The 26,811-nt window shown below is 51.5% G+C and overlaps 2 protein-coding genes across 2 annotated transcripts; one reads left to right on the forward strand and one right to left on the reverse strand.

Annotated features, from left to right (window-relative positions):
- Window positions 1-204: 204 nt before the first annotated feature.
- GDF6 (growth differentiation factor 6) lies at window positions 205-26,265 on the forward strand. Its single transcript, XM_053395594.1, has 2 exons — window positions 205-663; window positions 23,940-26,265. The coding sequence occupies exons 1-2, from the start codon at window positions 300-302 to the stop codon at window positions 24,884-24,886; spliced, it is 1,311 nt and encodes a 436-aa protein (XP_053251569.1). The 5' UTR covers window positions 205-299; the 3' UTR covers window positions 24,887-26,265.
- LOC128417219 (FXYD domain-containing ion transport regulator 3-like) lies at window positions 13,247-13,648 on the reverse strand. Its single transcript, XM_053395595.1, has one exon. It carries the CDS (start codon window positions 13,590-13,592, stop codon window positions 13,329-13,331), a length of 264 nt encoding a protein of 87 aa, XP_053251570.1. The 5' UTR covers window positions 13,593-13,648; the 3' UTR covers window positions 13,247-13,328.
- Window positions 26,266-26,811: the final 546 nt, after the last annotated feature.

The raw sequence follows: 26,811 nt of genomic DNA on the forward strand, positions 1-26,811 counted from the left end.
GGCTGAGTCCTGGCTGGTGGCGCAAAGGAGATTCCGGTTCTGGCAGCGTCCCGCTCCCCCCACACTCACCCCCCCCACAAAAAACCCCTCCCGGGCGGGGGAGGAGGCGTGTCCTGCGCGGGGAGGGGCGTGTCGTGTCGCGGGGCGTGTCCGGGCCGGGCTGTGGCCTCTCTCGCAGCCAGCGCCGCGCCGCAGACGGCCAGAGGGAGCTGCGCCGGGCTGGGCTGTGCGCGCTGCGCAAGGGACTCGCCTGGGCGGAGCGGGCGCGCGCTTGGCTCCGGGGCAGCCGCTCGCTCGCTATGAATGCGGCCCGGGCTCTGCTCTCCGCCGTGTTCCTCGCCTGCTTCTTCTGGGGGGATCTGCCCGGTTGCCAGCAGGCCACCATCCCCGCCGACGACGCGCCCAGCGAGCCTCTCCGGGAGTCCGAGCAGGGCATGCGGAGCCCACAGGACGGCCGAGCGCCCCGAGACGCCGCCGCCGCCGCCGCCCGGAAGGGACCCTCCGCCTGGGCCCCGCCGCCGCCGCCGCGAGTGGAGCCCCACGAGTACATGCTCTCCCTCTACCGGACCTACTCCATCGCCGAGAAGCTGGGCATCAACGCCACCTTCTTCCAGTCCTCCAAAGCCGCCAACACCATCACCAGCTTCGTGGACAGGGGGCGAGGTAAGCCGACGGGGCGCAGCCGACGGGCACCTTCTTCGGGCGGGTTCCCCGGGCCTGATCCACCGTCTCCTCCTCCCTCCCCCGCGAAATATCTCTTTCCCCACCCCATCCTCTCTCCTTCCAGCCTGAAGCCCCTCCGTTCCCTCCTCCAAAAACGGGCACCGATCCGACCGCGCTCCCCTGGCTTCCCCGCCATTCCTGCAGGCTCCCGAATCTCTCTCAGCTCCTGTGCATTGCTGTCAACTTTTTCTAAGGGAAATTCCCTTATTCCGAATAGGATTCCTCGCAAGAAAAGGGAAAAGTTGACAGCTATGCTCCTGCGCGCTCTGCCACCAGCATCCTTCTGGAGTTCAGTCTGAATAGGGGGTCCCACACGCGTCTCGATGTGAACACACACACTCCGGAATACTTGCACTGGAGTAGCACGTGCCTTGCTTGGATGGGGGATCCCTCCGCCTTTCTGCGCCCTTCCTGGGGCGTCTGCCCCGTCGACTCTGGTGGGTCTCTCCGAAGAGTCCAATGCGCGCAAGAGGCCGGGGCGCCCCTTTGAGAAAGCGGCGTCTGGTGGTCTCCACCGGGGGAATCGCCGTTGGGTTGGGGACAAATGCTCGAGTTTGGTTTCTCCGTTGCGCCGGCGTCTCAGAAATAAACGGGGAAAGGAGAGCTCGGTTTCTGGGGCAAGTTTTCTCCCGTCTCTCTGCTGTCTTGCCTCTGCCAAACTTGATCCAACCTTAAAGCGCCCGGACTTCGACGGAAGCGCCTCTCTCTGCCAGAAATGTTTCACAGGCTTTTTTCCCCATCAGAATGAGCTGCAGTTCTGGGTCGCGTTTTCTTTTCGGTGCTCTGTTAGGAAGCCGTTTCTACGGGAATTCTTCTGTTCGGCGGATTAAAAGCGCAGCGGAATTCGGAGTAATCCGAAGGCGGGTGGGGATGTGTCGGTGTGTTCCGGTTTCCTTGTGGGAATCCAGATCCAGGTTAATCGCGACGGGGAGCGGGGGGGGGGGGGTTATCCTCCCACCCACCCGGCCCGATTTTGTATGACACAAATTAAGGAGCGGGGGGGTTGTTCTTTTTCGGTCAGTTTCCAATAAAACTTTGCGAGGGTCAGCGCTTGCTGGGTTCTAACCGCCAGGAAGGCGCGCCTCAGCTTCTGCCAGCTCCCACAGAATCAGAATCATTTAGCCACAATGAATATTAAAACCGGTGCAAAATAAAAAGGACCTTCGACCCCATCCGGCACGCGGTTACTGCTGAGCAAATCCCACCGGGTTGAATAGGGCTCCCTCCCTAAGGCATGGCAGCCTCCGTGGGATTCCGTGGGAACCCGCCGCCCCATACACATACTTCGTATCTTTTCCACATAAATCCGCCATCTCCTCTTTTAAAAAACCCAAGAAAACAAATCCGGGTACAATCGCAGCATCTTCAGGTCGAGCTAGATCTCAGGATCCCCTAAAGATCGCTTCCCCACCCACCCACCCACCTCACTCCCTTGTAGGTGATGCGCTTCTCTAAGCCTTTAATGGACGGTCCGCGTCCCACTTTCCGAAATCTCTGAGGATCCTTCGGGGGATCATAAATATAACTGTAATTTCGGTCATTCCCACACTCTTCTCCCTCCTTCTCTCACCCCCCCCTTCCCATTTAGCACGCTCTTTCCCCAAAGTCAGGTCTCGAGCCACATCCCTGTTCAGGTCTCCCTGCCTGCCTCGTCCGGGCCCTTTGCGCGCAGGGGCTGCCCTCCTAACCGAGCCAGGGGGCTGGTTCTTGAGCCTTGGAAAGCCGCGGAGGGAGCAAACATCAAAACCGCCGGCTGCAAATGGTAGTTGATTCCCTCCACTGAAAAAAGAGCAAAATAAAAGGAATGAACTAAAAGTTTGCTCTTCGTTTCAAAAGATCCGGGTAGCTCCCCTGTCCTTTAAAGGTCTCTGCCCCAAGGAGATGGGGACGCCAGCAATTAATGGGGGGGGCTTGAAACACCCCCTCAACCCACATACCAACCCTGAGACCGGCTAATGAGGCATGGACACTTTCCAGGCATTGTTCAGCGTCCTGGAGTAAATTGCTTCTTCTGTTTTTGTTTTTGTTTTAAAAAAACGTGGCGAATTACTTCGTTCTTTTATTTATTTTCCTGCTGGGGAATTTTAACTTACAGTACTCCCCCCCCCCCGGGGTTTAAACTGTTTACCTCCCCCCTTCTTCCCTTTCTTTCCCCCCTCCCCAATCCCTGCTCCTTACCAACCGTTGAGCCCTACCTTACAGGTATCTCGCATCCTGTCTTCAGGTATAAATCTATTGCCTCCTTTTTGCTTCGAAGGGCAATCGGAAAGTGAATAGGAAGGGGTTACCCCCAGGCGATTCCCTTCCATTCTCACGGCAAGACCGCAAGCTTAACATGAGTCAGAGATTCGTAAGGTAGCTTTCATTGGGGAAGGGGAGCCCAGGAGATTACTCTCATCTGCGGTTCATGGGAAGAGTTAACCGCGCTTCTCCTTGCGCCTTTACCTCCGCCGGCCCACCACCACCATAAGGAGAGATGGATGCTAGGCATATTTGAAACACTGTTCTCGGATGGGTTATCTGTTTGCTCGTTCGTTGAGAGCGATCCTTCTAAAGGAGGCCTTAGCTGGCAGCCTCTGTTAAAAATAGCTGGTCGGTGGCACCTGAACGGCTTCTTAATTCTCCATTCTCGCTCGCCACCCCACCAAGAATGGGTTTCTAAGGAGAGGAGGGAAGAATAATATCTGATTTTAAAGGCGATTATCTCGCTTCTCAGCTAGGAAACGGGCCCCCACCCTTCCTTGGTGTTTTTAATATGGTTTGTTTCAAAAACCACAACCAACTTAGGACACACCTCTCCATTTTAAACCGCTGCCTTCTAAACAAAAGGGATAGGAAGGGGGACAGTTTGTAGGCTACAGAGGACCCTGAAAACTTGGCTCCAAAGATGGATCTCACTCTGCCCTCCTGGGAGATTTTTCTCCGAGGGAAGGCGGGCGATGGTGGCAGAGCAAGCGGGAGGGCGATTCCCCCAGGAGGAGCCCTGGTTTGGTGAAGGGGCGGGGGTGAGGAGGAGGAGGAGGAGGAAAGCCTTCGTTCCTCCCCCCCCCCCGCCGTCCCCATTGATTTTGATTTGATGTGTCACAGGCTGTGACCTCGTGCTGGACCTTCTGAGGGTTGCTTAGCATCAAGCCCCTGATTGGAGTAGTTCAACTCAGTGATCTAATTGAGTGTTCATGTCATAACATATCAAAGATTGTCTAGTCTCCCATAATGAAGGCGGGCCAGCCAATGGCGCACCCTCGACGGGGAGGACTTCAAGAGAACTTCCGTTCCTCTGAAGTGGCAGGCGACCCCCGCTTGGGCTCCCCCCTTTTTCTTTTTCAAAGCCCACCTCCCTGTGGGCTCCCCGCTCCCCCCGTCCTCCAGTTAATTGCTGAGATGGCCTTATGCAGCAGCAGGAGCAGCTCCGGAGCACTTCTCTCCAAAGATTTGCAGGACTCCTGCCCGACGCGCAGCTACAGACTTTCCATTTCCCTAACGCGGAGTAATTCTCCTCCAAGCCCTCCCTTAAGGATCGCCGCGGTATTGGCTCGCCTGGTCAATGTCACTTTAAACGAAAAGGCAGTAGAGTGGCTGGAATGGCTTCCTTTTTTATTTTTATAGAAATCGACGCTCCCACGAATGCAACCCACCATTTTTCTTTCACTCTGCTGGAGACTAGGGTGATTTATTGTGGATCTGGCTAAAGAAACTGTTCTCTTTCTCCCAAATCATTATAAGTACAATGGTACTTCGGGTTAAGTACTTAATTCGTCCCGGAGGTCCGTTCTTAACCTGAAACTGTTCTTAACCTGAAGCACCACTTTAGCTAATGGGGCCTCCTGCTGCCGCTACGCCGCCTGAGCACGATTTCTGTTCTCATCCTGAAGCAAAGTTCTTAACCTGAAGCACTATTTCTGGGTTAGCGGAGTCTGTAACCTGAAGCGTATGTAACCTGAGGTACCACTGTAACCCGGAGTGATGAGGTTCCTCTCTAGCTTTCAGCTGAGCTTGGAGCGAAGAGAAGCGATCCTAAATCAGCGTCCGATGAGGGCCAGAGAGGGTCATAATACGCACCCTCAGGAGCGCGCCCGAGCAATCCTTTCCGCGGGGATAAATCCAGAGTGATTTCGGCTGCAAATCGATGGGACCTGCTTAGATCTAGGGTGGCGCGGTTAGGACTTCGCTGGTGGTTTTTAGAAGGGCGTTACTGAAAAAAATAACACTCCCTAAAAAAAGGAAACCCTCCCCCTTCGGTGCAGCACTTTCAGAATAGTTTATTAATCGGAGAGGGCTCCACTGGCTCACATGCTTTATTATTTTTGTTGTTACGCGTTTAGGGGGGGAAGTGGGGGATAGTTAGCATTAACTCCTCCCCCCTTACCATAAAGCCCGGTTACCCCCCTCCCCTTTCACCACTCCTCCCAGTTATGGTCGCAAGATCAGACAGGACCTCGCTGAATGTAGGAAAATTACTGTTGGCGCATGAAGTAAACTCATTAAAACGCAGGTGGTGCTTGGCTCGCTCCGCCGCCGCCGCCCTCCCTCTCCCCACGTTTAGAAACCCCACAATAAAGCAGAACAATTAGGAACTGCCGCTGGATTGAGGGGTGAACTGCAAAGGCGAGTAATAATAATAATAATAATTAATAATAATAATAATATTTCCTTGAGAATTTCCATTCTTGGGTGGAAAGAAATCCCATTTAGTTCAATGGGGGCTCAGAGCTCAGGCTCTGGGGTGAGAAATCGGCAGGCCTGCCTGAGAGCGAGTGATTGCTGTGATTTACTACCCGAGGAAGGTGAAAGGCAGGTGAGGCTCAGGGGTTTGAAGAAGGGCTTGGGAATCCCAGAATTGTGGAAGGCGAGGGAAGTGCAGGCAGGCCGGCTCTTAAACGCTTGGTATATTCTTGACCAGGGATATGCTAAAAACCAGGGCTGCAGGTTGGAAACAGTGGAAGCTCGTGGGTGCTGGGAATGCCCACTGACACGACGTCCATAAGGCGTTTCTTTCCACGGAGTTCACACGTGCCTGGCGCATCAGAAATAGGCTTGCTTGGAAGAAAGCAACCGGGACTGTGACTTTACGTTTCTCACGGCGCAGTCGGAAGTCCGTGAGTTCAGTCGAACTGATTTCCTCGCAGGTGAATATAAGGCTGGAAAGCACGCTGAGTGGTTTCAAAAACAAGTAAACCAGCTCACGTGTGAATTAGCCAATGCGTGTGGATTAGCAGCAACAGTTTTGTGAGTGGCTACGCTCCCTGCGTCTCTGCTTTCTGCGCTTCGTTTCATTCTGACTTCGCTGTTGCCTCTTCCTAACGCACTCCTTCCACGTGTATGTATTCCTGTAACCCAGGATAGTACGCTACACTCCGTGCATCTGGTCGAGGGCAGCCCAGCTCGCGGAAGCTTATGCCACTTCAATACATACGTGTATTTGTCTTCAAGGCGCTGCCTTGGTTACAATCGTGGATCTCCGTTTTGGAGCACGGTTCTCTCTGCCTCGCGGAGTTTGCTTTGGATGAGAGTCTTAAGAATTCACACGCGCTGCAGTGCAGGTCCATCTGCCGCGGGCACCTCCGCGTGTCTGGGATCGGGATGCCGGGCCGGGGTCAGGAAGATCTGCAGGTTTCAGCAAAGGGACCGAGAGGAGCTAGCGAGGGCTGAGCGTGGCACGACCCTTTTCATAAACAGGATACTAAAAACAACAACACCCCAGCTTCTTTGAGGCTACCCTTCCGTTCCATGGACTGTGTCCAATATTCGCCCTACTCAGAGTAGACCCATTGAACCAATTTAGGTTCCTTAATTCCAGGGCTTCTCTGGGTTGGATTTGGATACAACCCCTTGTGTACCACATGCAGACCGTGTCCCTGTACAAAGCAGAAGAGAAATGGACCACGTGTTTGACCACCTTTTACACCTGAGTATTTTATCCTCGGGGGGTCACCAAGGTGGCGCCCCCGTGTGCCGTTAGACTCCAACTCTCATGGCCCAATGGTGAGAGTCGCAGTCCAACAGCATCTGAAGGTCGCCACCCGTGGTAACCCTGCTGTGACGCCTCTTGTAGCCTCTCCCTCTAAATCGGAGGACACCTGTGTGAAAGCTGGAGAACTGGGAAGGGAAATGGAGTTTGTTTTTTAAGGTTTAAGGAAACAGCAACAGAGGGAGACTCCTTGCCTCTGCCCTTTTACCCGGAGGTAAGTCCCACTTGCCCCTCAGTAGGTGGACTGGGGCATCGAGCGTCACGTGTGAACACTGCCCACCTGCTGGCTTTGCATTGCTGCTGGTGTGGAACTTGAGGAAGACGCTGGTTTTAAAGCCTTGAAGTGGGTGGGTGGGTGTATCTCTCTCTCTCTCTTTTGTGTGTGTTTCCAAATGAGTGGCGATATTTCCTGCAAAAAGAAGGAGAAGCCAGGCAAGCAGGCCGCAAAGCGCGGCTGTGCTGGAGCTGGGCATCTCCCTCCGTTCTTGGTAGACGCGTCTTTCATATCCCTCGTGGGGGTTTGCGGGTAGGCGAGAGGGAAGGGAAGTTTTTCGAGGGGCGGGGAGCGCCCGCAGTTCGAAAACATCCCCTGCGGGGTGGGAAGCAGGGCTGGGCTGCGACGGCTGAGGAATGCGGGTCCCTCTGGCAGCTCCTCTCGGCCTGCGTGTTGACGGAAAGCTGCGGGTTTCTAGGTGGGTCCATCCGCCGGCCGGCCGGGGCAAGGGAAGCGCAATCCGGGCCGCGCCTTCGGGGCTGTGTTGTGGTTGGCGAAAGGCGAATGAAATACAAGCAGGGAAGTATTTTAATGGGGAAGAAGGGAATTCACCGCTTTTAATGATGGGGCGACCTTGTATTCGATTTGTTTGAGCCCCTTATAAAAAAACAAAACAAAAACAACAAACCGCTAATGCAGACCAGACGGCCGGAGCGACGGAGCCCCGCAGACGGTTCCAATCTGCGCTTCCTGGCCCAGCAAAGACGTAGAAGACCCGGGATGAAGGGAGGGGGACCAGCCTGGGGGTCCTTCTCCCTCCCCCCCCCGCCCCCCAGCAAGCCAGCACTAAACTGAGTTGGAGGCATATTGTCTGGACGCAGGAATCGCCTGGGATGAGGACAGTACTGTTGTGTCCCCCTCCTAAGCATGTTTACTCCCGAGTAATCCCTACTGAGTTCAGTGGTCCTCCCAAGAAAGCGCCTAACTTTATGCTGCCGCCCTAGACAGACTTATTTCGGAAGAAGCCTCGCTGAACTCGGTAGGACGCTTTCCCCCCTTTCTTTGGGAAGGAAGCGCAAGCGAGCGGACACATCTGGTTAGGTGTAGGGGCGGGGAATTAAATAACTTGTTTGCAACGAATGTCTGCAGGGTTTAGAGGCGTTTGGCAGGCACCTCTAGTGAGATCGGGAGGGCTTGGATCCAAATTGCTCTGTGTTACTCTTTGACGGTATTGGTCGGGATTCACTCCAGGCCTGTTGTTCCGGGGCAGGAGATTTGTAAGTCTGAGCCCGAGGCAACCTGATTTTGTATTTATTTTTTTTTATTTTAAGGGGGAAGCGCGGCAGAACGGGATCATACAGCCACGTGGCTCGTGGTACTTATTTATGTATCCAAAACTTTGCCTGCCTTTCGGATCCTGCTCTGGGGATTGAATCCACCACAGTACTGGGAAGCGGGGAGACGTAGAGGATAAGAGAGGCGAAAACGTAGCACTTTACGCAGGGAGGAGGTTCGTTTCTTCACTATAACATCCGTCTGTCCAGTAGCATGGCAATAGCTGGCCTTGATTCGGATTGGCCTAGGACGTCAGTTTGGAGGATTTCTCGCTCCCGAGTTCTCATTATGATGTAAACTGGGTGTGTTCGTGGAAAGGTCTTTCCGCAAGGGAAGCGCAGGTACCCCAAGGAAAACAGCCCCATCCCATGAGCGCGCTGCGTGCAGAGCTTGCTGGCGGGAGGGCGCTATATCTCCTGCGTCTCACTTGGGGGTTTCGCAGGCGCATAGGCTTGGGAACAGAATGCTGACCGAGGTAGGAATTATAGTGAATTATGGAATCGCAGAGTTGAAAAGCACCCCAGGGGTCATCTATTCTAGTCCAACCCCTTGCAATGCAGGAATCCCTGACAGAGGGCCATTCAGCCTCTGTTTATAAAACCTCCCAAGAAGGAGAGTCCCTCGCCTTGCGAGTGGTGGTTTGATATTGCAGAGGTCTTTGGACTGTCGTAGCCTGCTGCTGTTTATTATAATAATAATAATAATAATAATAATAATAATAATAATAATAATAATATCTTTATTGTCATTACCCCTTCTCGGGGACAACGAAATTACTTGACTGCTCCATAAAAACACTAATTAAAACAATACAGTATAGTACAGCAAGGAAGATTAGATGACTTTCAAAGTCCAGGCTTCCCATTCAGGGCCGAGATCGCTCTGGAGAAGAAGCTGTTCTTAAGACGGCTCGTTCTTGTCTTCATCGTCCTGTATCTCCATCCCGACGGCAGGAGCTCGAAGAGACAGTGACCAGGATGCGATGGATCTTTTACTATGTCCAGTGCCTTCCTATGGCACCTTGTGGCATAAATCTGCTCTAAGGTGGAGAGTGGGCAGCCAACAATGCTGTCTGCTGCCTTAACAACTCTGCACAACCCCCTCCTGTCCTGGGTAGTACAGCTTCTGTACCACACACATAAGCCATAAGTGAGCACGCGCTCAATGGCACAGTGATAGAAGGCAAGCAGCAGTTTCTGCGGAAGATGGTTTTTCCTTAGAATTCTCAAAAAGTACAGTCTCTGCTGCGCCTTCTTCACAAGCCCCCTTGTGTTGACACTCCAGGACAGAAAAAAAACCGGTTTTTACACATCAGAAATCACGGGAGTAGTTTGTTGTGGAAGGAAGCGGCAAGCCAACAAGCAAATAAATATTATGATCACATGCCTTAATGTTTCAGTGTTTTTTATAATGCGCAATATAAATTAATAATAATAATAATAATATGGTCACGTGCATCGACGTTGAAGTGCCTTTCTATATTATGCAAACCGCCCAGAAGCCTATTTTTTTGGCATGAAGCGGTATGGTAGGACATGAGACACCTAATTTCGCGATCGTGGGTTGATGCCCCACATTGGACAAAAACATTTCTGCATTCCAGGGGGTTGGACTAGATGATCCTCGGGATCCCTTCCAACTCTGTGATAATGAAATAAATGTAATGACAACAATGCGGTTTCTTGCCTCAGGCTGCAGACCTGTGCTGACTTACCTGGGAATAAGCCCCACTGCCATTAATAGAACTTCTGAGTATTATTTTTATTTTAAATTTGTACACCGCCTTTCATCCGAAGATCCCCCGGCGGTTCACAACAGGAAAAAACCCAAACAAGCATAAGCACGTATGCGGGACTGCAGTGCCATATATCCCCATTCACCCTCAGATGAGCTTCCTGGGCTCAGCCAAGGGGAAGTGGCTGCTCAGACTGGCTGGAATAAGCGGAATTTATCCTATCTCTCCCTTCCTCCCTTAGAGACCCTTGGAGCCCCACATTTTACGCGTGCCGGCGATAGGTGTATATCCCTCCAGAAGGAGGTCAGGACGAGAAATGCTTGTTTGAGAATTCCTGGTCCAAAGCTTTAGCCACTTCCCTAGCTGTGGAAAGACCGTGTACATTATTTTGTGCCAGACAGTTATAGCCCTCCAGATTTTGTTGGGCAACTCACATCAGCCCAAGGATAGCCAGTAGTCGGGGGAGGGGTGGTAAACACCCACACTTTCATTTTGCACCTGTGGTGCCTATACTAGGTTCCTCCCTCCTCCCCTTTCAGCCTTACGACAACCCAGAGAGAGGAAGAAGAAATGATTAACTAGTCCACGTTTGGGGTCCAAGCACGGGATTTGAACCCGGTTCTTTTTGCTGGAAGCCCAGCGCTGCATCCGAAGTTGGTGCGCTGCAGATGCCGTTGGACTCCAAGTCCCATCAGCACCAAGGAGGACGGATGATAGGAGTTAAACAACATCCGGAAGGCACCGCAGTGGCTTCCTCTCTGAACCATCCTGGCTCCAGGAATGATGCACTTCTTCCTGTGTGCGTCAGACTCCTACCGTCCTCATTCCACCGGGGATTTCCTTAGGACGGCGAGGGGCTTCGAGGCAGACTTCTCCGCGCTGCCTACCTCTCCGGGTTGCGCGTGATCCTGAGTTAGAACTCTAGCTTAGGCGGCTCCATGCAGGAGAGCAGGGAGGGCCCGTCTCTCCTTCCATCTCCAGGGCGAACCCAGGCACCTCTTCCTACCGATCACAGCCACGACAGTATGCTTGTGTCTGTTGGGAAGGATGTGGAGAGAAAGAGGTAACAAAATGGGAGAGGGGAATTATTTCACGCGCTGTTGAATCTCCTTGGTCTGTTTGCTGGGTTCAAGGGGCCTGACTCTGAGCTCTCTCACCATCCTGGGGAAACCAAAGCTGCTCCAGTGATCAGATGTGGAAGATGAATAGACACAGCTATTCTCCCTCTCGGCCTTCCCAGCCATGGGCGTACCTAGGATTTTTGTTGGGGGTAGGGGCTCAGAAACGCAGATTTGTATTGACCTTAAACCCCCCCCAACTACGCCCATGTTATCAGCCGTCTTTTGTTGCGCATTAATGACACTCTGCTCCTGATTCTATGGGGCGGCTGCACAGGATCCCCCTCTCAATGCTATTTGCCCCTGCAAGAGTCCGAGGGGGTCATACTGCTTCATTTCCCACCAGTGCATATCCTGCAACACTTCCTGTTGGAATCCTGTAACATTTCACACCAAAAGTCCGCTTTTGTCCTGCTGTTGATGCGCCGCAGCTCCTCTGCTCCGCCCCCGGACAGCAATAAGGTGGTAGCATTGCGGAAGCATGGCAGAAAAAACTTCTTTAGCTGCATTGCAAGTATTTGGGCTAGATGAACTGTTGGGTCCCTTCCAACTCTATGATTCTGTCTAATCAAGCAGAATAAACCCACCATTAAAGGAGGATTATTGAGCCAAGAACACGTTGCAGACAATAAAACAGCAGTTTGTGGGCCATCTCTCTCTTATTTTTACTCTCAACAGCTTTTTCACGGTTGCAGTTCTTTACACTCTTGCCTGGGAGAAAGCCCCACTGAAAATAATAGGATTTACTTCTGAGTAAAGAGCGTGCACATCCAACGGAAGCTTGCAGTCTCCTGTTCTGTTGCATTTGGGAGCTAAAGGAGTGGCGGGTGCTCTCGTCAGAACACATATTATTTATTTTAGTCACTCGAAAAGTTTTCTTTTTAGTGACGCGCAAGTTGACCCGTTTTATCTTGCGAACCTTTCAGTTCGACAAAGTGCAACTTTACCCGCCAGAAAGTTGCGGAGACTTTTTAAAGGCGTTCCCTGGGCTCAGCAATTGTAGGGATTTCCTCGCGCAATTGAAGTAAAAGGGAGAGGGAGGAGCGAGAGGAAGCCGCTGGATTTCCCGGAGGGATCGCCTCTCCCCACTCGACCACCTGGATCTGCAGAAGGGGCACTATTAGAGGCGCCACATAAACGCTACTCAGACCACACTTGGAAGAAAGCGTCCTTTTAGTGTGGGAGCACCCAAGCATTGGAACTCCCTGCCTGTTGACACCAGGCAGGCGCCTTCCATCGGTACTTCCGGGTACCTGCTTAAAACAGTTTCATTTAGGCAAGCCTACCAGGGCGCAATAAAGCGAGATGAGCGCCGCAACCCCAGAGTCGGCCACGACTGGACCTAATGGTCAGGGGTCCCTTTACCTTTTTACCAGGGCGCAACACATAGGCGTGCTTTAATCTCTCCCCCCCCTGTTAATTTGAATTGTCATTAATGCTTTCAATTACGTTAAAATTGTTTTTATTGATTATTTTAATGTAAACCCCTTAAAGGTTTTACTAAAATCAAGCTCTGTATACATTTTATATTAAAAAAAATGAAGCCCTGCTAAATGGCTGGAAAGGAGACTGCTTATCTTTAAACGCAGTGTTATGCATACTTACTAGTGAGTCAGTCCCATTATAGTCCAGGGAGTAAACAAATATAGTTTCGAACTGGCTGTGCCCAGTTTCTCGTATGATCGTCCCCATTTAATACAATGGGAAAACAGTGCCAGTGGGACCTATCTAGCGCTGGGTGAGCCATGCACTTCCATAAATGGTTGGACTCCAACTTCCGCTTCCGGCAGCCTGCATGTCCAGTGGTCAGGGATGATGGGAGTCACCACCCTTCAATATCTGGAAGGCCAGGTGTCTCGCCTGCTGACCTTCACTCGTGTGCAGTGCAGCGCCGTCCGAAGCCCAGAAGCCCAGGGAATTCCGTAGCACCGTTTGATCGCAGCAGCTTTGACTGCCACCTCGATCGTTTTAATCTGATTTTGTAAAGCGGTCTAAACTCCCAGCCTCTCCATCTTTCCTTCCTTCTTTCTTTCTTTCTTTCTTTCTTTCTTTCTTTTTTTCAGGAAAAACACCAGAATTTTATTATATGTTTCTTTTTTTAAAAAACCCAACAAAACCAAACCTAATACAGGTGTGAGAGCCCCCCCCCCAAATTGAAAGATCCAGTGTGTTACATCAATTGAGAGAGGAGTCAGGTATGGCCGGTATGTTAGTGGGAGCAGTCATTATCTTCACTTAGCATTCACTGGTTTCTCCTGCAAGCGGGAGCTTTTGCATGGTGTGCACACTGTTTTTCCTCTTAGGTTTGCATTTGCACTTTCCACTCAGCAGGATAACAATTCCCAGAAAACAGAGTACACCAGCAACGATCAAACCGCCAACACGCAGCGAGTACCAGTCGTAATAAAAGGGGCTGTTTGGATCAGTAGGATCATTGGCCCCCAGGACAGGGAATGCAGCCAAGAGAAGCAGCAGGATCGCCATGGTGGTGGGTTTCATATTGGAGTGCAGGGATAAGCAGAGCCCGTCTGCAGAAGGGCCAAATGGAGGCGAGTCAACCCCGCCTCTCCATCTTTCTCAACCGCGCATTGGTATTTAGCAAAACACTATACGGGTTGTATACATTGCTAAGTCCTACTCAGAGTAGACCCATCGATATTAATGAGCCCAAGTTAGTCACGTCCATCGATTTGTCTACTCTAAGACTGAATGCAACCCTGTTGCGGGTTGTGGTTTGAAAAATCCCAATTCTGCGTTTCTTCCTTATTTTCGTCTTGTGGCGTATATATTTTCGGTCGTGGAAGATTCAGGTGCTGAAGCGGTCCGAAACGGGAATAGTTTGATTATACATCCCCCCCCCTTGATTACACCTGGCTGGTTAACTGAGTTTAAATTCTAGTTTTCCACGAAGACGCTGGCTTGTTGATTAGGCTGTCCGGGCTAAATCTATCAAGGCTTCAATGATTACTTGGATTGATGTTCCCTAACAGCAGTCTTTGCCAGCCTCCCCAACCTGTTGCATTGCACTCCAGTTCCCATCAGCAGCCAGTACAGCAGATGGTCAGGAAGGATGGGAGTTGTAGTTTAAGCGCTTCCGGCAGAATTGGCGAAGGCTGGTGTATTTAATGCAGTTAAGAGGGGGGCTCCTGTCGTCTGACATGGCCTTGGCTGGACTACATATCCCATCATCCTTGTCTGTTGGTGTTCTTTTCAGCTGAGGCTGATGGGAATTGGAGTCCAACAACTACTGGAGAGTCCCCATTCCGGGTGTCAAGGCTTTACAGCAGCCTCCCACCTAGTTTGGACAACCACTTGAAACATCCGGAGGGGCCACCAAGTTGGAGAAGGTGGAGACTTCGGTTAGGAGGGCGAGGCGCCCTTCCCTTTCGACATGCGCTTTCCAAGACGGTTAAATGACCGGAGTGCACCGTTAATTAAAACCCGTCCTGGAGTAATATATATTATATAACAACTCTCCCTGGGGCGGAAGACAATGCCACCCAAGGCGAAAAGGCCCGTCTCGTTCTGCCTCAGACGGGCCGAGGCGCAAGACGCGGCTGTCACGGCTGTTACTGTGCAGGCTGCGGGTGTTTCTTGACCAGCCACCAGGAGGGTCCTCGACGGGGGCTTTCAGCCGCCAATGAAGAGCGGGGCTTCCAAGGGCCTCCCAAACATCTAGGGTGCTCTCCTGGCTCCTTGAGCTTCAGCCTAGCTTGGGGACAGACGGGAGGAACGGGGCAGTCGTCCGAATCTTCTGGTAAACGAGAGGGAGAAAAAGATAAGACCTTGAGGACTAGCGCCTTGGCGTGCCATCTCCAGGGACTACTGGTGGCTTGCACGAATCTCGGGGGAAAGACGTGGGGGGCGGAGAGACGAGCCGCTTCACACCAGATGCATCTCAGTGCACGCCTTTCGATTTTGTTTTATTTTCTTTTTAAAGAAAAACTTCCTTTGGAGGGCGAGAAATCACCTGACACGCCGAGAAGGAGGCGGTGAGGCGAAAGGGAATCGGGGAGGGGGAACCGGAACGGAAAGAGGTAGCAAGCTTAAAATGTTTAACCTGATTTAATTGTAGGGCTTCTAACCATGCAGGCAGAGGTCTGCTTACTCACAGAGAAGTCCCACGAGGCTTCTTCGACGGCAGCTCAAGACAGCAGCTGGGCGGGCCAGTGCTGCTCGCCCATATCTCCACTAGTAAAAGAAGGCGCCGTTTTTGTTAGACTGAGAATCCAGGGAGCTGTCTAGAATTACCCCGAGGGACTTTTTCCTAGGAAGGGTCAAGATCCTCCGGGGGCTAGAAATTTGCCCCAAACTGCTCACCTCATAGTGGTAGATCCCTGGAACTCTGATTGAAATGAATGATGCATAGAAAGAGTCCACTCAATTATAAGCCACGCAACCCTATCCTAAGCACATTCACTCAGAAGTAAGCCCAGCCAAAGACTATGTGACTTACTCTCTCGTAAAACTGCGGTCCTACGATCCTGAAATCTACTGGCTGCAGTGGGATTTCCCTCTGATCAGAAGAGGTTAGGCTCACACGGTGTAGAAGCGCGTGTGTAGTCTTACCTACGAACAAACGCGAAGGGAATTGGTTCAGAGCGCAAGTGCTTTGAAGCCGCAGCATCGCGTGTGTTTTTTTGGTTTTAAATCGTATTTGAAAGAGTACTTGGTTGAAACGCAGCAAGCGGGCTGACGGTCGCTTAGAATTCCGATCCCTTCCCCCTTAATGCCCAAAGGATGGCTCGCAGCTTTAACTTCATTTCTTTGAAACACGCTTACTTGGGAAGTAAGTTCTCTTGCAGCCGCCAAGCTATCTGAGCGCAGAAATCGTGGCCGCGATCCTACGGACGCCTAGGAAGAAACCTTAGGCAGATGTAAAAAGCGCTGCTGAGTCTCTGAGAAGCCTGGATAGGGATTGACAAGAAACTTTTTCTGGAATTGCTTCCGAGTAGATCTGCTGCAAATCCTTCCTCCTTCAGACGACACGCCTTTCTGAACCCACCAGAAGGAACTGCTCAACAAATTCGAAGAGGTCTGGAGCGTCCAAAATAGTTGAACCCGAAGGGGGAAGGGATGAAGAGAGAGAATGTTAACTCGGACATCGTTGCCCAATGCAAGCGAGACTTTAGGAAAAATAACGTTGCGCAGAGAATCCACTGCAAGTTCCGTGTTCTCTCCGACTGTTGCATTCCTTCACCAGTCCTCACGCGGTTGTTTTGGGGTCCCCTCCTGGGCCCCTCCAACGCTTTACAATATATATTTATATTTCTGCAAAGCGTTGGACTCGTCGACCCTGCTGAAAGCTCCTGCGCGCGGAGACGGTGCCGTTTGGGCTCCATAAATCAGCGGCACTCACAGCCTGAACATGTGGGGAAGAGAGGGAGTAATGGAACAGGCTGAATAGGAATCCACCCAAGAAATCTCCTATGTTTCGGGCCGCCGCCCTTGAGTTACTTCCTTGCGTAAACCAAGCCGACTGGAATCAGTGGGACGTAATTCAGCCTGAAAACCCCCAAGGAATCAATGCGTCTGGATCCCGCCCCCCTCTTTTATTAGGGCGGACGGGGATCGTATTACGGGTCAGGACGGAGCTCTAGTTCCGTTTAGGAGTAACCGCAGCGAGCCGGAGAGAGGGCGGAGGGTTACCCCACCCTTTCCTGAAAGAAGCAACTTTTCCTTTCTAGAAACGCCCCGTCTCCAGTTTAATTTAAGGCGCTGGAATCTCGGGGAGCTGAAGAGGCGCGACTCCGGGGTTTGCTGCAGCGCCGATCCTAAGCTGGGAAGAGAGACCCGTTCCCTTCCGTAGGGCTTTCCGCCCAGGTGAGTGAGTTGGTTTGCGGCTGCAACCTCAGATTAGCTGGTTTGGAAAGAGCTAAGGATCGCACGGTTTTCACTTCCAAGCAGAGATTCCCTCGGTTGAGGGTTGGAGTGTGTGGACCCACATTTCCTTCTGAAGTTTCAAACACCTCTTCCTCTTTCCTCTTCCCCGTATCAGATTGTCAATAAACCAACAGGCAGAGAAGATTTTGCTCATTCTTATTTTTAAAAAATCGTTCTTATGGCGCTATGCAGCTCAATTGTGGATCCGCCCTGGGATAGCTCAGTTGGTAGTGCATGGGACTCTTAATCGCAGGGCTGTGGGTTCAAGCACCACATTGGGTGAAATATTGGACTACGTGACCCAGCTCTGATTCTATGAAAAGGGAACGGAACCGTTTTGGCTTGTGAGTCTCTGAAGCAACTCCTCCGCTGTGCGCTTTGAAATGGCTACGCCGGTTCTGGCATTCGCTACAGCCGTGTTCTATTTATTTTTCTAAAAATTATTTATTTATCTTTTCAATTGCTTTCTGAGCCTTTGATGTGCCTGAGGTGAGGTGTGGCCTTTGAAATCTTCCCTCACTTTAATGAAGCACTTTCTTGACCGTTCCACTGAGGAAGGGATTAATTCGGATTGAGGGATTACCAAACCGAGCCAGCCAGAAGTCAAAACGGCTAGTTTCCACAGAGGCTGAAACGAGACTTCTAACTAAACTGGAGGATGTGGGAGGACAGACCCCACCCTCATTTGCATCTCATCGTGTGTATGTGAATATATATTAATTTTGGACCTTCCTTTTGCAGATTTGATGTGTTGGGTGTTGGGATTTTCTTTGGCTAGGCTTGAAATGATAGATAAATCCTGTCGCCTTGTTTTAACCGGAACAAACAACAGCAGAAAGCAAAGGCCTTCACGTCTGAATAAATCGAAACGCGCCTTGCCGTCTGGGTCCTAATTCTGTGCAAATTCCCTTGGACTTTGATGGCATTTATCCCCAAGAAAACGACCCCATTTTTATTCTAGGGGTTTGCGGATTATCGACTAATTTGACGGCCACTCGATAAGCCATTAGAAAATGATGCGCCTGCAGCCCAGTTCCTCACCTCCGGTTAGTGGCAATTCAATGGAGGCGCCAAAGTGCATCTGGAGGGCGCTTGACTCGGAGGGAGTGTGTGTACGATTGTGCCCACCGTCCGGAGACTGGAAATCCGAATTCTTCTCCCTTGCTCCTGGGCCCTGGATTATTCCCACTTTCATTGATGGGGTTTAGGGAACATTTGCTGAACTCAGTCAGTGGCCCCGGGGGCTCTTCCCAATCCTCGTCTGAGCGGCTTTGCTACGGAGAGGGAGAACCCAAGTAAATCTCGGATTACAGCCAGAATCTCTGCTGGCATATATACCGGTATGTGTTTGTGCTCTGTGTGTAGTATTTCTACCGCACCATTTTTCTCCAAAGAGCTTGAGGCGCCTTACATGGTTCTCTCTCTTTCTCTTTCTTTCTCACTCCTCGTATTTAAACCCCACAACAAGCCTGTGAAGTAGGTGAAGGAAAAGACAGGTGCTTTATGCAGAGTCAGACCACTGGTCGAGGTAGCTCAATACTGTCTACACGGACTGGCAGCTGCTCTCCAGGGTTTCAGACAGGGCGTCTCTCCCAGCCCTACCTGGAATGATTGAACCTGGGACCTCAGAGCGCCCTGCAGCTTGCTGGCCCCTCGCATGCTGCCAGGAAGGAAGGAAGGAAGGAAGGAAGGAAGGAAGGAAGGAAGGAAGGAAGGAAGTCTCGATCCACAGGGACATAGAAAGGTGCTTGACTCCGAGCCAGATCATCGGCCCATTGGGCTCAGCGTTGTTTACACAAGTGCTTCTCAACCTTGGGTCCCCAGCTGTTGTTGGACTACAACTCCCATCGTGCCTAGCTAGCAGGACCAGTGGTCAGGGACGATGGGAGTTGTAGTCCAACAACCACTGCTGGGGACCCAGCTGACTGCCAGCTGCCCTCCAGGCTTTTAAGACAGGAGATATTCCCACCGCTGTCCCTGTCTGGAGACAGATGCGTGGTAGATGCGGAGGGACATGGTTGTCGGTGCAGTCGTGGGACAGGAGGAGGAGGCGTGGTGTTGCCTCCCGGGCAATGGGGCTGGTTAGGTCACTCATCAGCCCTGAGTGCAAGGAGATAAATAGGTGCCGCTCCAGCAGGAAGGTAAACGGTGTTTCCATGCGCTGCTCTGGTTCGCCAGAAGTGGCTTGGTCATGCTGGCCACATGACCCGGAAGCTGTACGCCGGCTCCCTCGGCCAATAAAGGGAGATGAGCGCCGCAACTCCAGAGTCAGTCACAACTGGACCTAATGGTCAGGGGTCCCTTTACCTTTACCTAGTATTGCTACCACCGTCACACACAAGTCCCTTGAGGTTGGTGTGTGAGCTGAGGGGAATGCAGAAGGGGAGAGAGGTAGAGAGCTGTGTTACGTATGTGCGATGGTATGCCTTCCTGCGTGAGTGCAACATGGGTTTGGATGGATGCAGCAACACACACAGACCCCAGTACTGAACAAGAGCAAACGGGCTCAAAGGTAAGGATGGAGAACCTGTGGTGCTCCAGGTGGGGTTTTTTTGGACTCTCATCTGCCCCAGCCCAGCATGGCCACTGGTCACAAATGATGCTAGAGGACCACAAGTTCCCCACCATCCCTGTCCTAATCACTTTGCCTTATCATCAAATCCACTCTGGACTAAGAGTCAAACTTGCAGCTGTGTTTATTCGAAAGTAGTTCCCATTGAACATTTCCCCAAGCCAAGGGGACTTTCTAAACATTCATCCCCACCTATTCTGCATATTCCTTCATGCCCCTGCTGGCATCTTCAACTCTATTCCCTTTCCTCCTACTGCCTCCTTTTTTGCACTCCCATTTCCACCTTCACAAACTTTTCTCACCCTCCTTCTTTTCTCAGCACCCCCTTGCACACAGATCACCCCCATTTTCCATGTCTTATTCTCTCTCCTATTGCATAGCCAGCCTTTGCACATATATACCATATTACTGTATCTTTAAAAAAAAACCCCATTAAAAATACATACCACATTATCACCTTCACTCGCTTTTCCTTACCTCTTCATTCCTCCATTTCTCAACTCTCCCTTACAGACACACCCCTCCTTTTTCATGCCTCCTGCTCTTTCCAGCATGCACTCCCACAACCATGGTGATACATGTTACTGTAGCTTTAAGATGAATAGAATTGTATCAGCAACCTTTTTCAGTTACAGAAGGTTAAGTTCAGTGGATGATATATGGGTGTTTGCAAAATATCTCTTCTAAATTTGTGACATATTGAACTTCATGGTTGTTGTTGTTTAGTCGTTTAGTCGTGTCCGACTCTTCGTGACCCCATGGACCAGAGCACGCCAGGCACTCCTGTCTTCCACTGCCTCCCGCAGTTTGGTCAAACTCATGTTTGTAGCTTCGAGAACACTGTCCAATCATCTCATCCTCTGTCGTCCCCTTCTCCTTGTGCCCTCCATCTTTCCCAGGATCAGGGTCTTTCCCAGGGAGTCTTCTCTTCTCATGAGGTGGCCAAAGTATTGGAGCCTCAGCTTCAGGATCCGTCCTTCCAGTGAGCACTCAGGGCTGATTTCCTTCAGAATGGATAGGTTTGATCGTCTTGCAGTCCATGAGACTCTCAAGAGTCTCCTCCAGCACCCTTATTCAAAAGCGTCAATTCTTCGGCGATCAGCCTTCTTTATGGTCCAGCTCTCACTTCATGGTATCAGGAGTGAAATACCTTGTGGGGCAGTGTTGCTATGGAATATTTGAGGGTTCAGCATCCTCTGTTTCTCACATACTACGCAGCTGAGGAATAGAAGAGAGTCAAGGTATTTGCAAGATATTTATATCTATCTCTGTCCAAACCCCGCTCTCTCCTTGCCACCCTGCCACAGTGGTGCAGTGTGGGTTGCCAGTGGCCAGAACAGGGCAAGTGTTGCACCCCCTGGTGGATTGGTCAACTGGGGATGGAGCCTATGAGGCACATGGCTGCCGGTGGCCGCACACCTTCTCAGCTTGACAGCTCCGCCTCCCAGCTTGGCCAGCCCAAGGGTGGGCCATGTGGGTGTTGTGCCAAGTAGTGCTCCTTTCAGAATTTTGTGCTGGGGCCAAAAGGTTTGGGGTGAATAGCCTCCAGCAGAGGCTATTCTCCTGGGTATGTGCTTCATGCAAACAATTCTAAGTATGGACCCAAAATGTTCAAGTGTGTGTTCTCTTTGCTAAAAGTATCTTTTTCTTATGCTAAGTCTTCTGACCACTGAGCAATGCAGTGAGATATACTTTCCTTCCAGTGTTGCAACACCAGACTTTTTGGGCACCAACAGGGCACACCTGGCCCAAGTACATTTGAATATGACTTAGTGTGAGCAGCCAATAATTTTATGGATTTCTCAGGACTAAGATGATATGAACAACGACTTCCATCCAGAATGCTGCCACGATCCTCTCCTTAGAATAATACAACTGAACACCACTGGGCTGAAACCATGTCCAAGTAGTAAGGGCACTGAACTCGGTTGGACACACTGCTGAGTAAATATACACCAGGCCAGGCATGTAAAGCTTGAATAGGTGAATATGCTTTGAATCTATGCTGCTGCAAATCTTTTTGTTATCCTACGTCAAGGGTGAGGAACCTCAGGTCTAGGGCCTGCCAGACCTCAGGAGCCAGGATACTCTCCAAGCTATGCCCATCGCTGGGACACCCTCCTTTTGCCAGGTCACGTCCCTAACTAGTTGTATGGTGATCCCTCCTTGAGTGCTTTTTGCCTGATGGGAGTGTGTCCTTGAACTGTGGATTATCCCTTTTGCTTTCTGGTTGTGGAACAGAGACCCAGAGAGAGTGCAGAAACCTCTGACCTGTAGGTGGGTGGAATGTAGCCATCGCAAAGGAAAGAGCAAACTTTTTCAGCAGGGGGCCGGTCCACTGTCCCTCAGACCTTGTGGGGGGCTGGACTATATATTTTTTGGGGGGGAATGAACGAATTCCTATGCCCCACAAATAACCCAGAGATGCATTTTAAATAAAAGGACACCTTCTACTCATGTAAAAACATGCTGATTCCCGGACCATCCGTGGGCCAGATTAAGAAGGCAATTGGGCCGCATCCGGCCCACGGGCCTTAGTTTGCCTACCCATGGGAAAGAGTCACCTCTGTAGCTCCTCCCACTTTTTGCCTCTAGCCCTGCCTACCACTCGGATGTGTCCCCCGAAGGCTGCCTATGAGGAAATGTGGCCCTTGGTCTGGAAAAGGTTCCCCTATTCCTCTGCTATACAATCCCAAACAACGTGCCAGCTCGTGTCTATGGAGCGCAGGAACCCTGAGCCAATTTTAGCTGGAAGGGTTACGGCACTCTCTTTTGGGGTGGGGGCGCCAATGTGAAATTGATTCTTCCTGTCACTGGCAAGTTGGAAGGTCTTGATTCCCATCCATCACCCTCCTGCGCCTCCCCTCCGCCCCACCCGTCTTCCCAAGACCTTTTAACCAGGTCTTTTAGCTTGTAAAAACACACTGATTAGGAATACTAGTAGTGACCTTCGCGATCAATAAATAACCGGGTCTCTTGCAAGCCCTTTCAGCCTCCCTTTCCCAGCTTGAGCTGCAGCGCAGAGCTCACGAGAGCAGGCTCTGTGTGGTGACACTTTTACTGTTGAAATATATACTGATTTTTATTAGCTCTTGGGGGAAACCCAGAGGCTGGGGGAATTTTTTTGTATTTGCTGGCCTGTAAACCTTTTTTATTGGAAAGCAGCTAAGGCACGCGGGGGGGGGGGAGAGGTTTGAATCTGGTTTGCTTTTCACAGCCTACACTTTGTACACAATATGTGTCAAAAAAAGAAATCCAGGTTTGTCTCAGGGTGGATGTAATCCACGTGAGCACACATATAAGCAGGTTTTGGAAAAACAAAAGAAATGCGTTTTTAAAATATATACAGTATAAAACAGAGGAAGAGGGCATCTATTTTGCATGCAGAAGATCCCAGGTTCTTAAGAGAGCAAGGCAACAACAGCGAGCAGATCCCCAGCACTATAGATCTACTCTCAGTACTCCTGGTTTTGTTTTAGGAGGACAGCAGGGGTTCCACTAGCAACTACTGCAGCCCACCCAGTCCATCCCAGTCTCTCTGCCCGGGGGGATCCTGTTAGCCTGGACTTTTGAGAGAAAGATAAGGGGCCCTTCTACACAGCAATTGCAATAAATGCAACCAAGTTTTTCTGCAGCATCCGCAGGACACTCCTCATCAAATGCCTCCTGCATTCCCACCCTCCCTAATCCAGAATAGACAGATTTTTCCATGGAAATGGTAAATCGGGATGAAGTGGGAAAATAATACAGGGCAGCGTATGGCAATATGTGGATGCCGCAGAAAGCTTGTACCCACAAGCAGCAACCACAATAACTGGCCGTGAGGACTCACCAAAGCACTGTGCTTCGAAATGCAAGGAAAGCCACTTAAGAGCTTCCCTAACGTCTTGAAATGTCAAGAGGCAACAGAAATTGCCTTCCGAAAAAGCGGAGCTAGCCCTCCTCTTTGGGCTATACAGATAAATGCCATCTACAGTTGCGTTAACTGATGCGCAGCCTAGCTCAGTTGGTAGAGTGTGAGGCTCTTAAGCTCTGGGTCGTGGGTTCAAGTCCTAGGTTGGGCCAAAGAGTCCTGCATTGCAGGGGATGGCACTAGATGACACTCTGGGTCCCTTCCAATTCTACAATTCCCTGGTTTCAGTGGCAGTCCATTTCATCACCCTCCTACCCCGCTTAGGAAAGAAGTCCCCGGGTTCCATTTGGGACCTGTAGGCCCCGGGTATTTTAGCAGCTTGCAGAGGAGCAAGGCCGCGCTCCCCTTTCTCTCTCGTGCCAAGCCAGGCTGCTGGAAGAGGTCAATTCTACCTGGGCAAGGGCCGCCTCCTCCCCACCCCGCGCACGTTCCCGCTTCAGAGGTGAAACTGACTGCAATTATGCGTTTTATCTTGCAGACGATCTTTCGCCCAGCGCTTTAAGGAGACAGAAGTATTTGTTTGATGTATCGACTCTCTCCGACAAAGAGGAGCTGGTGGGAGCGGAGCTGCGGCTCTTTCGCAAAGCCCCTGGCGATCATTCCTCCAAGGCGCAGACAGGCCTGGCCCATGTGCAGGTCTCGCCCTGCCTGTCGGGCCGCCTCCTGGACTCCAGGACTTGGGGCCTGCACGAGGCGGCGTCGTCCCAGGCCGGGGGCGGCTGGGTGGTGTTTGATGTGTGGCAGGCGCTGCAGCCTCACCAGCCCTGGAAAAAGCAGCCGCAGCAGCAGCCGCAGCAACTGTGCCTTGAGGTGCGCGCCGTCACGGGGACTCGAACTCACGCCCAGCAGCCCCTGCTGGACCTGCGCGATCTGGGTCTGGGGCGAGGCGCTCGGGCGCAGCAGGAGAAGGCACTGCTGGTGATTTTCACCAAGTCCCGTCGGAAGAACCTCTTCTCCGAGCTGCGCCACGAAAGGGGAGCCCAGCAGCAGAGCGCGCACGCGCCTCCCCAGGAATCGACGGCTGCCGCGCAGTTGCGCTTGCAGAGCCGTCGGATGAGGCGCACGGCTTTCCACAACCGCCACGGCAAGCGGCACGGCAAGAAAGCGCGGCTGCGGTGCAGCAAAAAGGCCCTGCACGTGAACTTCAAGGAGCTGGGCTGGGACGACTGGATTATCGCCCCTCTGGAGTACGAGGCGTACCACTGCGAGGGCGTGTGCGACTTCCCGCTGCGCTCGCACCTGGAGCCCACGAACCACGCCATCATCCAGACCCTCATGAACTCCATGGACCCGGGCTCGACGCCGCCCAGCTGCTGCGTGCCCACCAAACTGACGCCCATCAGCATCCTGTACACGGACGCGGGCAACAACGTCGTCTACAAGCAGTACGAGGATATGGTCGTCGAGTCCTGCGGCTGCAGGTAGCGCCGCGCCTCTCTGTCTCCCCCTGGAGGGAAGAAAAAGAAGCACCAGGGAACTTGGGGAGAGAGAGGGAGAGAGAGCGCGAGCGCGCCCACGAGGGACTCGCTAGGGGTAGCCCTGCGCAGGGAGGAGAAAGCAAAAGAGGCGCTCGACGGGGCAGCCGCTGCTGCAGTTGCCGCCGCCGCGCGCGCCTGGGAAGCCCTCTGGAGTGGGATTGAGGAGCGCGCCTGCGCCCTGCTAAGCCCTTCCCCCCAAGCGCTCCGTGCACTTGTCAAGGGGTAGCCACGTCGGGGTGGAGAGGCGAAGAGGCCTGCTAGAAATTGTGCCCGCGCCCACCCCTCCCTGCTGCCCATCAGCTTTCCAAGTTCAGGATTCCCTTTTGGTGGACGGAGCAGACGGCAGTTTAAGGAGCAAGGAAAGCCAGGCGCAAGAACAGCTCTCCTCTGGTTCGGAAAACACGGGGCAAAGGCTAGGAGGAGAGTGGGCGTCTTCCTGATGCTCTGTGGCTAGGAGTAGCTGGCCCCAGTCTGCTCCCATGTATTTGATATTAGGAGGGGTATTGGTCAGGCAGAGTTTTTCCAGAGATGGGGGTCACTTTAGTTTGATCTCCTCTTACCTACAAATCAGAGATGCTCAGAGTAGGGGGTGCAGGGAAGCAGAGGGGGCGGGAAAGGAAATCCAGATCCGCAGTGCCTTGGAGATCAGTATTGTGAGAAATGGTGATAGCCGCTTTCATGAGCGATGCTCACGGTGGCTGATATCTCCCCCATCCCAGGATACCCAAGTCCCCCTTCCACTTTCCATCCTCCACAAGTAACTTAGCACATGCTTACAAATTGCCTGGATGGTTTTGTTTTCCAGATGGTAGTTTTACCCAGGAGGGCAGATAGGAAAGCACCTGTCTCAGAGACACTTCCTGTTGGGAGATCAGCAGACAATAAATCATTACAGGGGGTTGGACTAGATGATCCACTGGGTCCCTTCCAGCTCTACAGTTCTATGAAAGCAGGAGGCTGAGGCCTAGGGGGTCGCCGTGGGGAAAGGGGCCGTGGGAACAGAAAATGCCAAATACTTCCTGTTAAGTGTCAGATTGTATTCTTAGCGTTGTCTGAAGATATAGGCTTTCTTTTAAGAGGAGAAATGGGGAAGAGCCAGTGCAGAACAGAGCTGGCTTGATGTTCCTCCAGAAACATCAGGAAGTATTCTCCTTTCTGTTGCTTTGCAAGATTAGCAGGCTGAAACAGCCTTCGACACCCCTCCCCCCCCCCACAAAGTGCAATGCCAAACTGTAATTACCAGTGAGGCTGGGCTTTAGATCCTAGTAATGAAAAGCTGTGAAAGGAGTTTAAAGAAAGCACACACAAGATGGGTCCCCCCCTTTTTTTAAAAAGATGGGTTTGGAAACGCCTTTTAGTTTCAAGGTAAGTTTCGCCAGGTAGCTGAATTAAGTTCCAGGAGAAGGCAGGCGCCTTACAGGAAGCTACAGCAGTATTACACAGTTGCGCAAAGTGATGCCGAGAGCAAGTGCGTCGCTATGAACATTTGTTTTTTTTTTTTTTTTAAATATTTTTATTCCAGAATTTTTCCATAACATACATAAACATACAAAGACAAAAACAAAACAAAAAACATGTACCATTTCATATCCTGATTTCTTATACCTTCCTTCCCCGACTTCCTCATGCCTCCCTTTTCTGTATTCCAAATTCTTATCAATTACTCAGCAAATCTTCCCTTATTTTAATTTAAGTTTAAACTAATCTTCCTTATTCTCCTTGTCTTAACCATTACTAATAGTAACCGTTTACTTTCCAATCCATCATCATTCTAACTTTCATTAACTTTGTGATATTTCTTTAAATAGTCCTTGAATTTTTTCCATTCTTCTTGCGCTGTTTCTCTTCCCTGGTTTCGGATTCTGCTCGTCA

This window comes from Podarcis raffonei, chromosome 7 (assembly GCF_027172205.1).
Source record: "Podarcis raffonei isolate rPodRaf1 chromosome 7, rPodRaf1.pri, whole genome shotgun sequence".
Classification (NCBI taxonomy): domain Eukaryota; kingdom Metazoa; phylum Chordata; class Lepidosauria; order Squamata; family Lacertidae; genus Podarcis; species Podarcis raffonei.

Bases quoted from the DNA above. Each gene is read 5' to 3' on its own strand.
- GDF6 (XM_053395594.1), top strand. From the start codon at position 300: ATGAATGCGGCCCGGGCTCTGCTCTCCGCCGTGTTCCTCGCCTGCTTC. The intron at 664-23,939 runs GTAAGCCGACGG...TTTATCTTGCAG, and splicing joins CTTCGTGGACAGGGGGCGAG to ACGATCTTTCGCCCAGCGCT.
- LOC128417219 (XM_053395595.1), bottom strand. From the start codon at position 13,592: ATGAAACCCACCACCATGGCGATCCTGCTGCTTCTCTTGGCTGCATTC.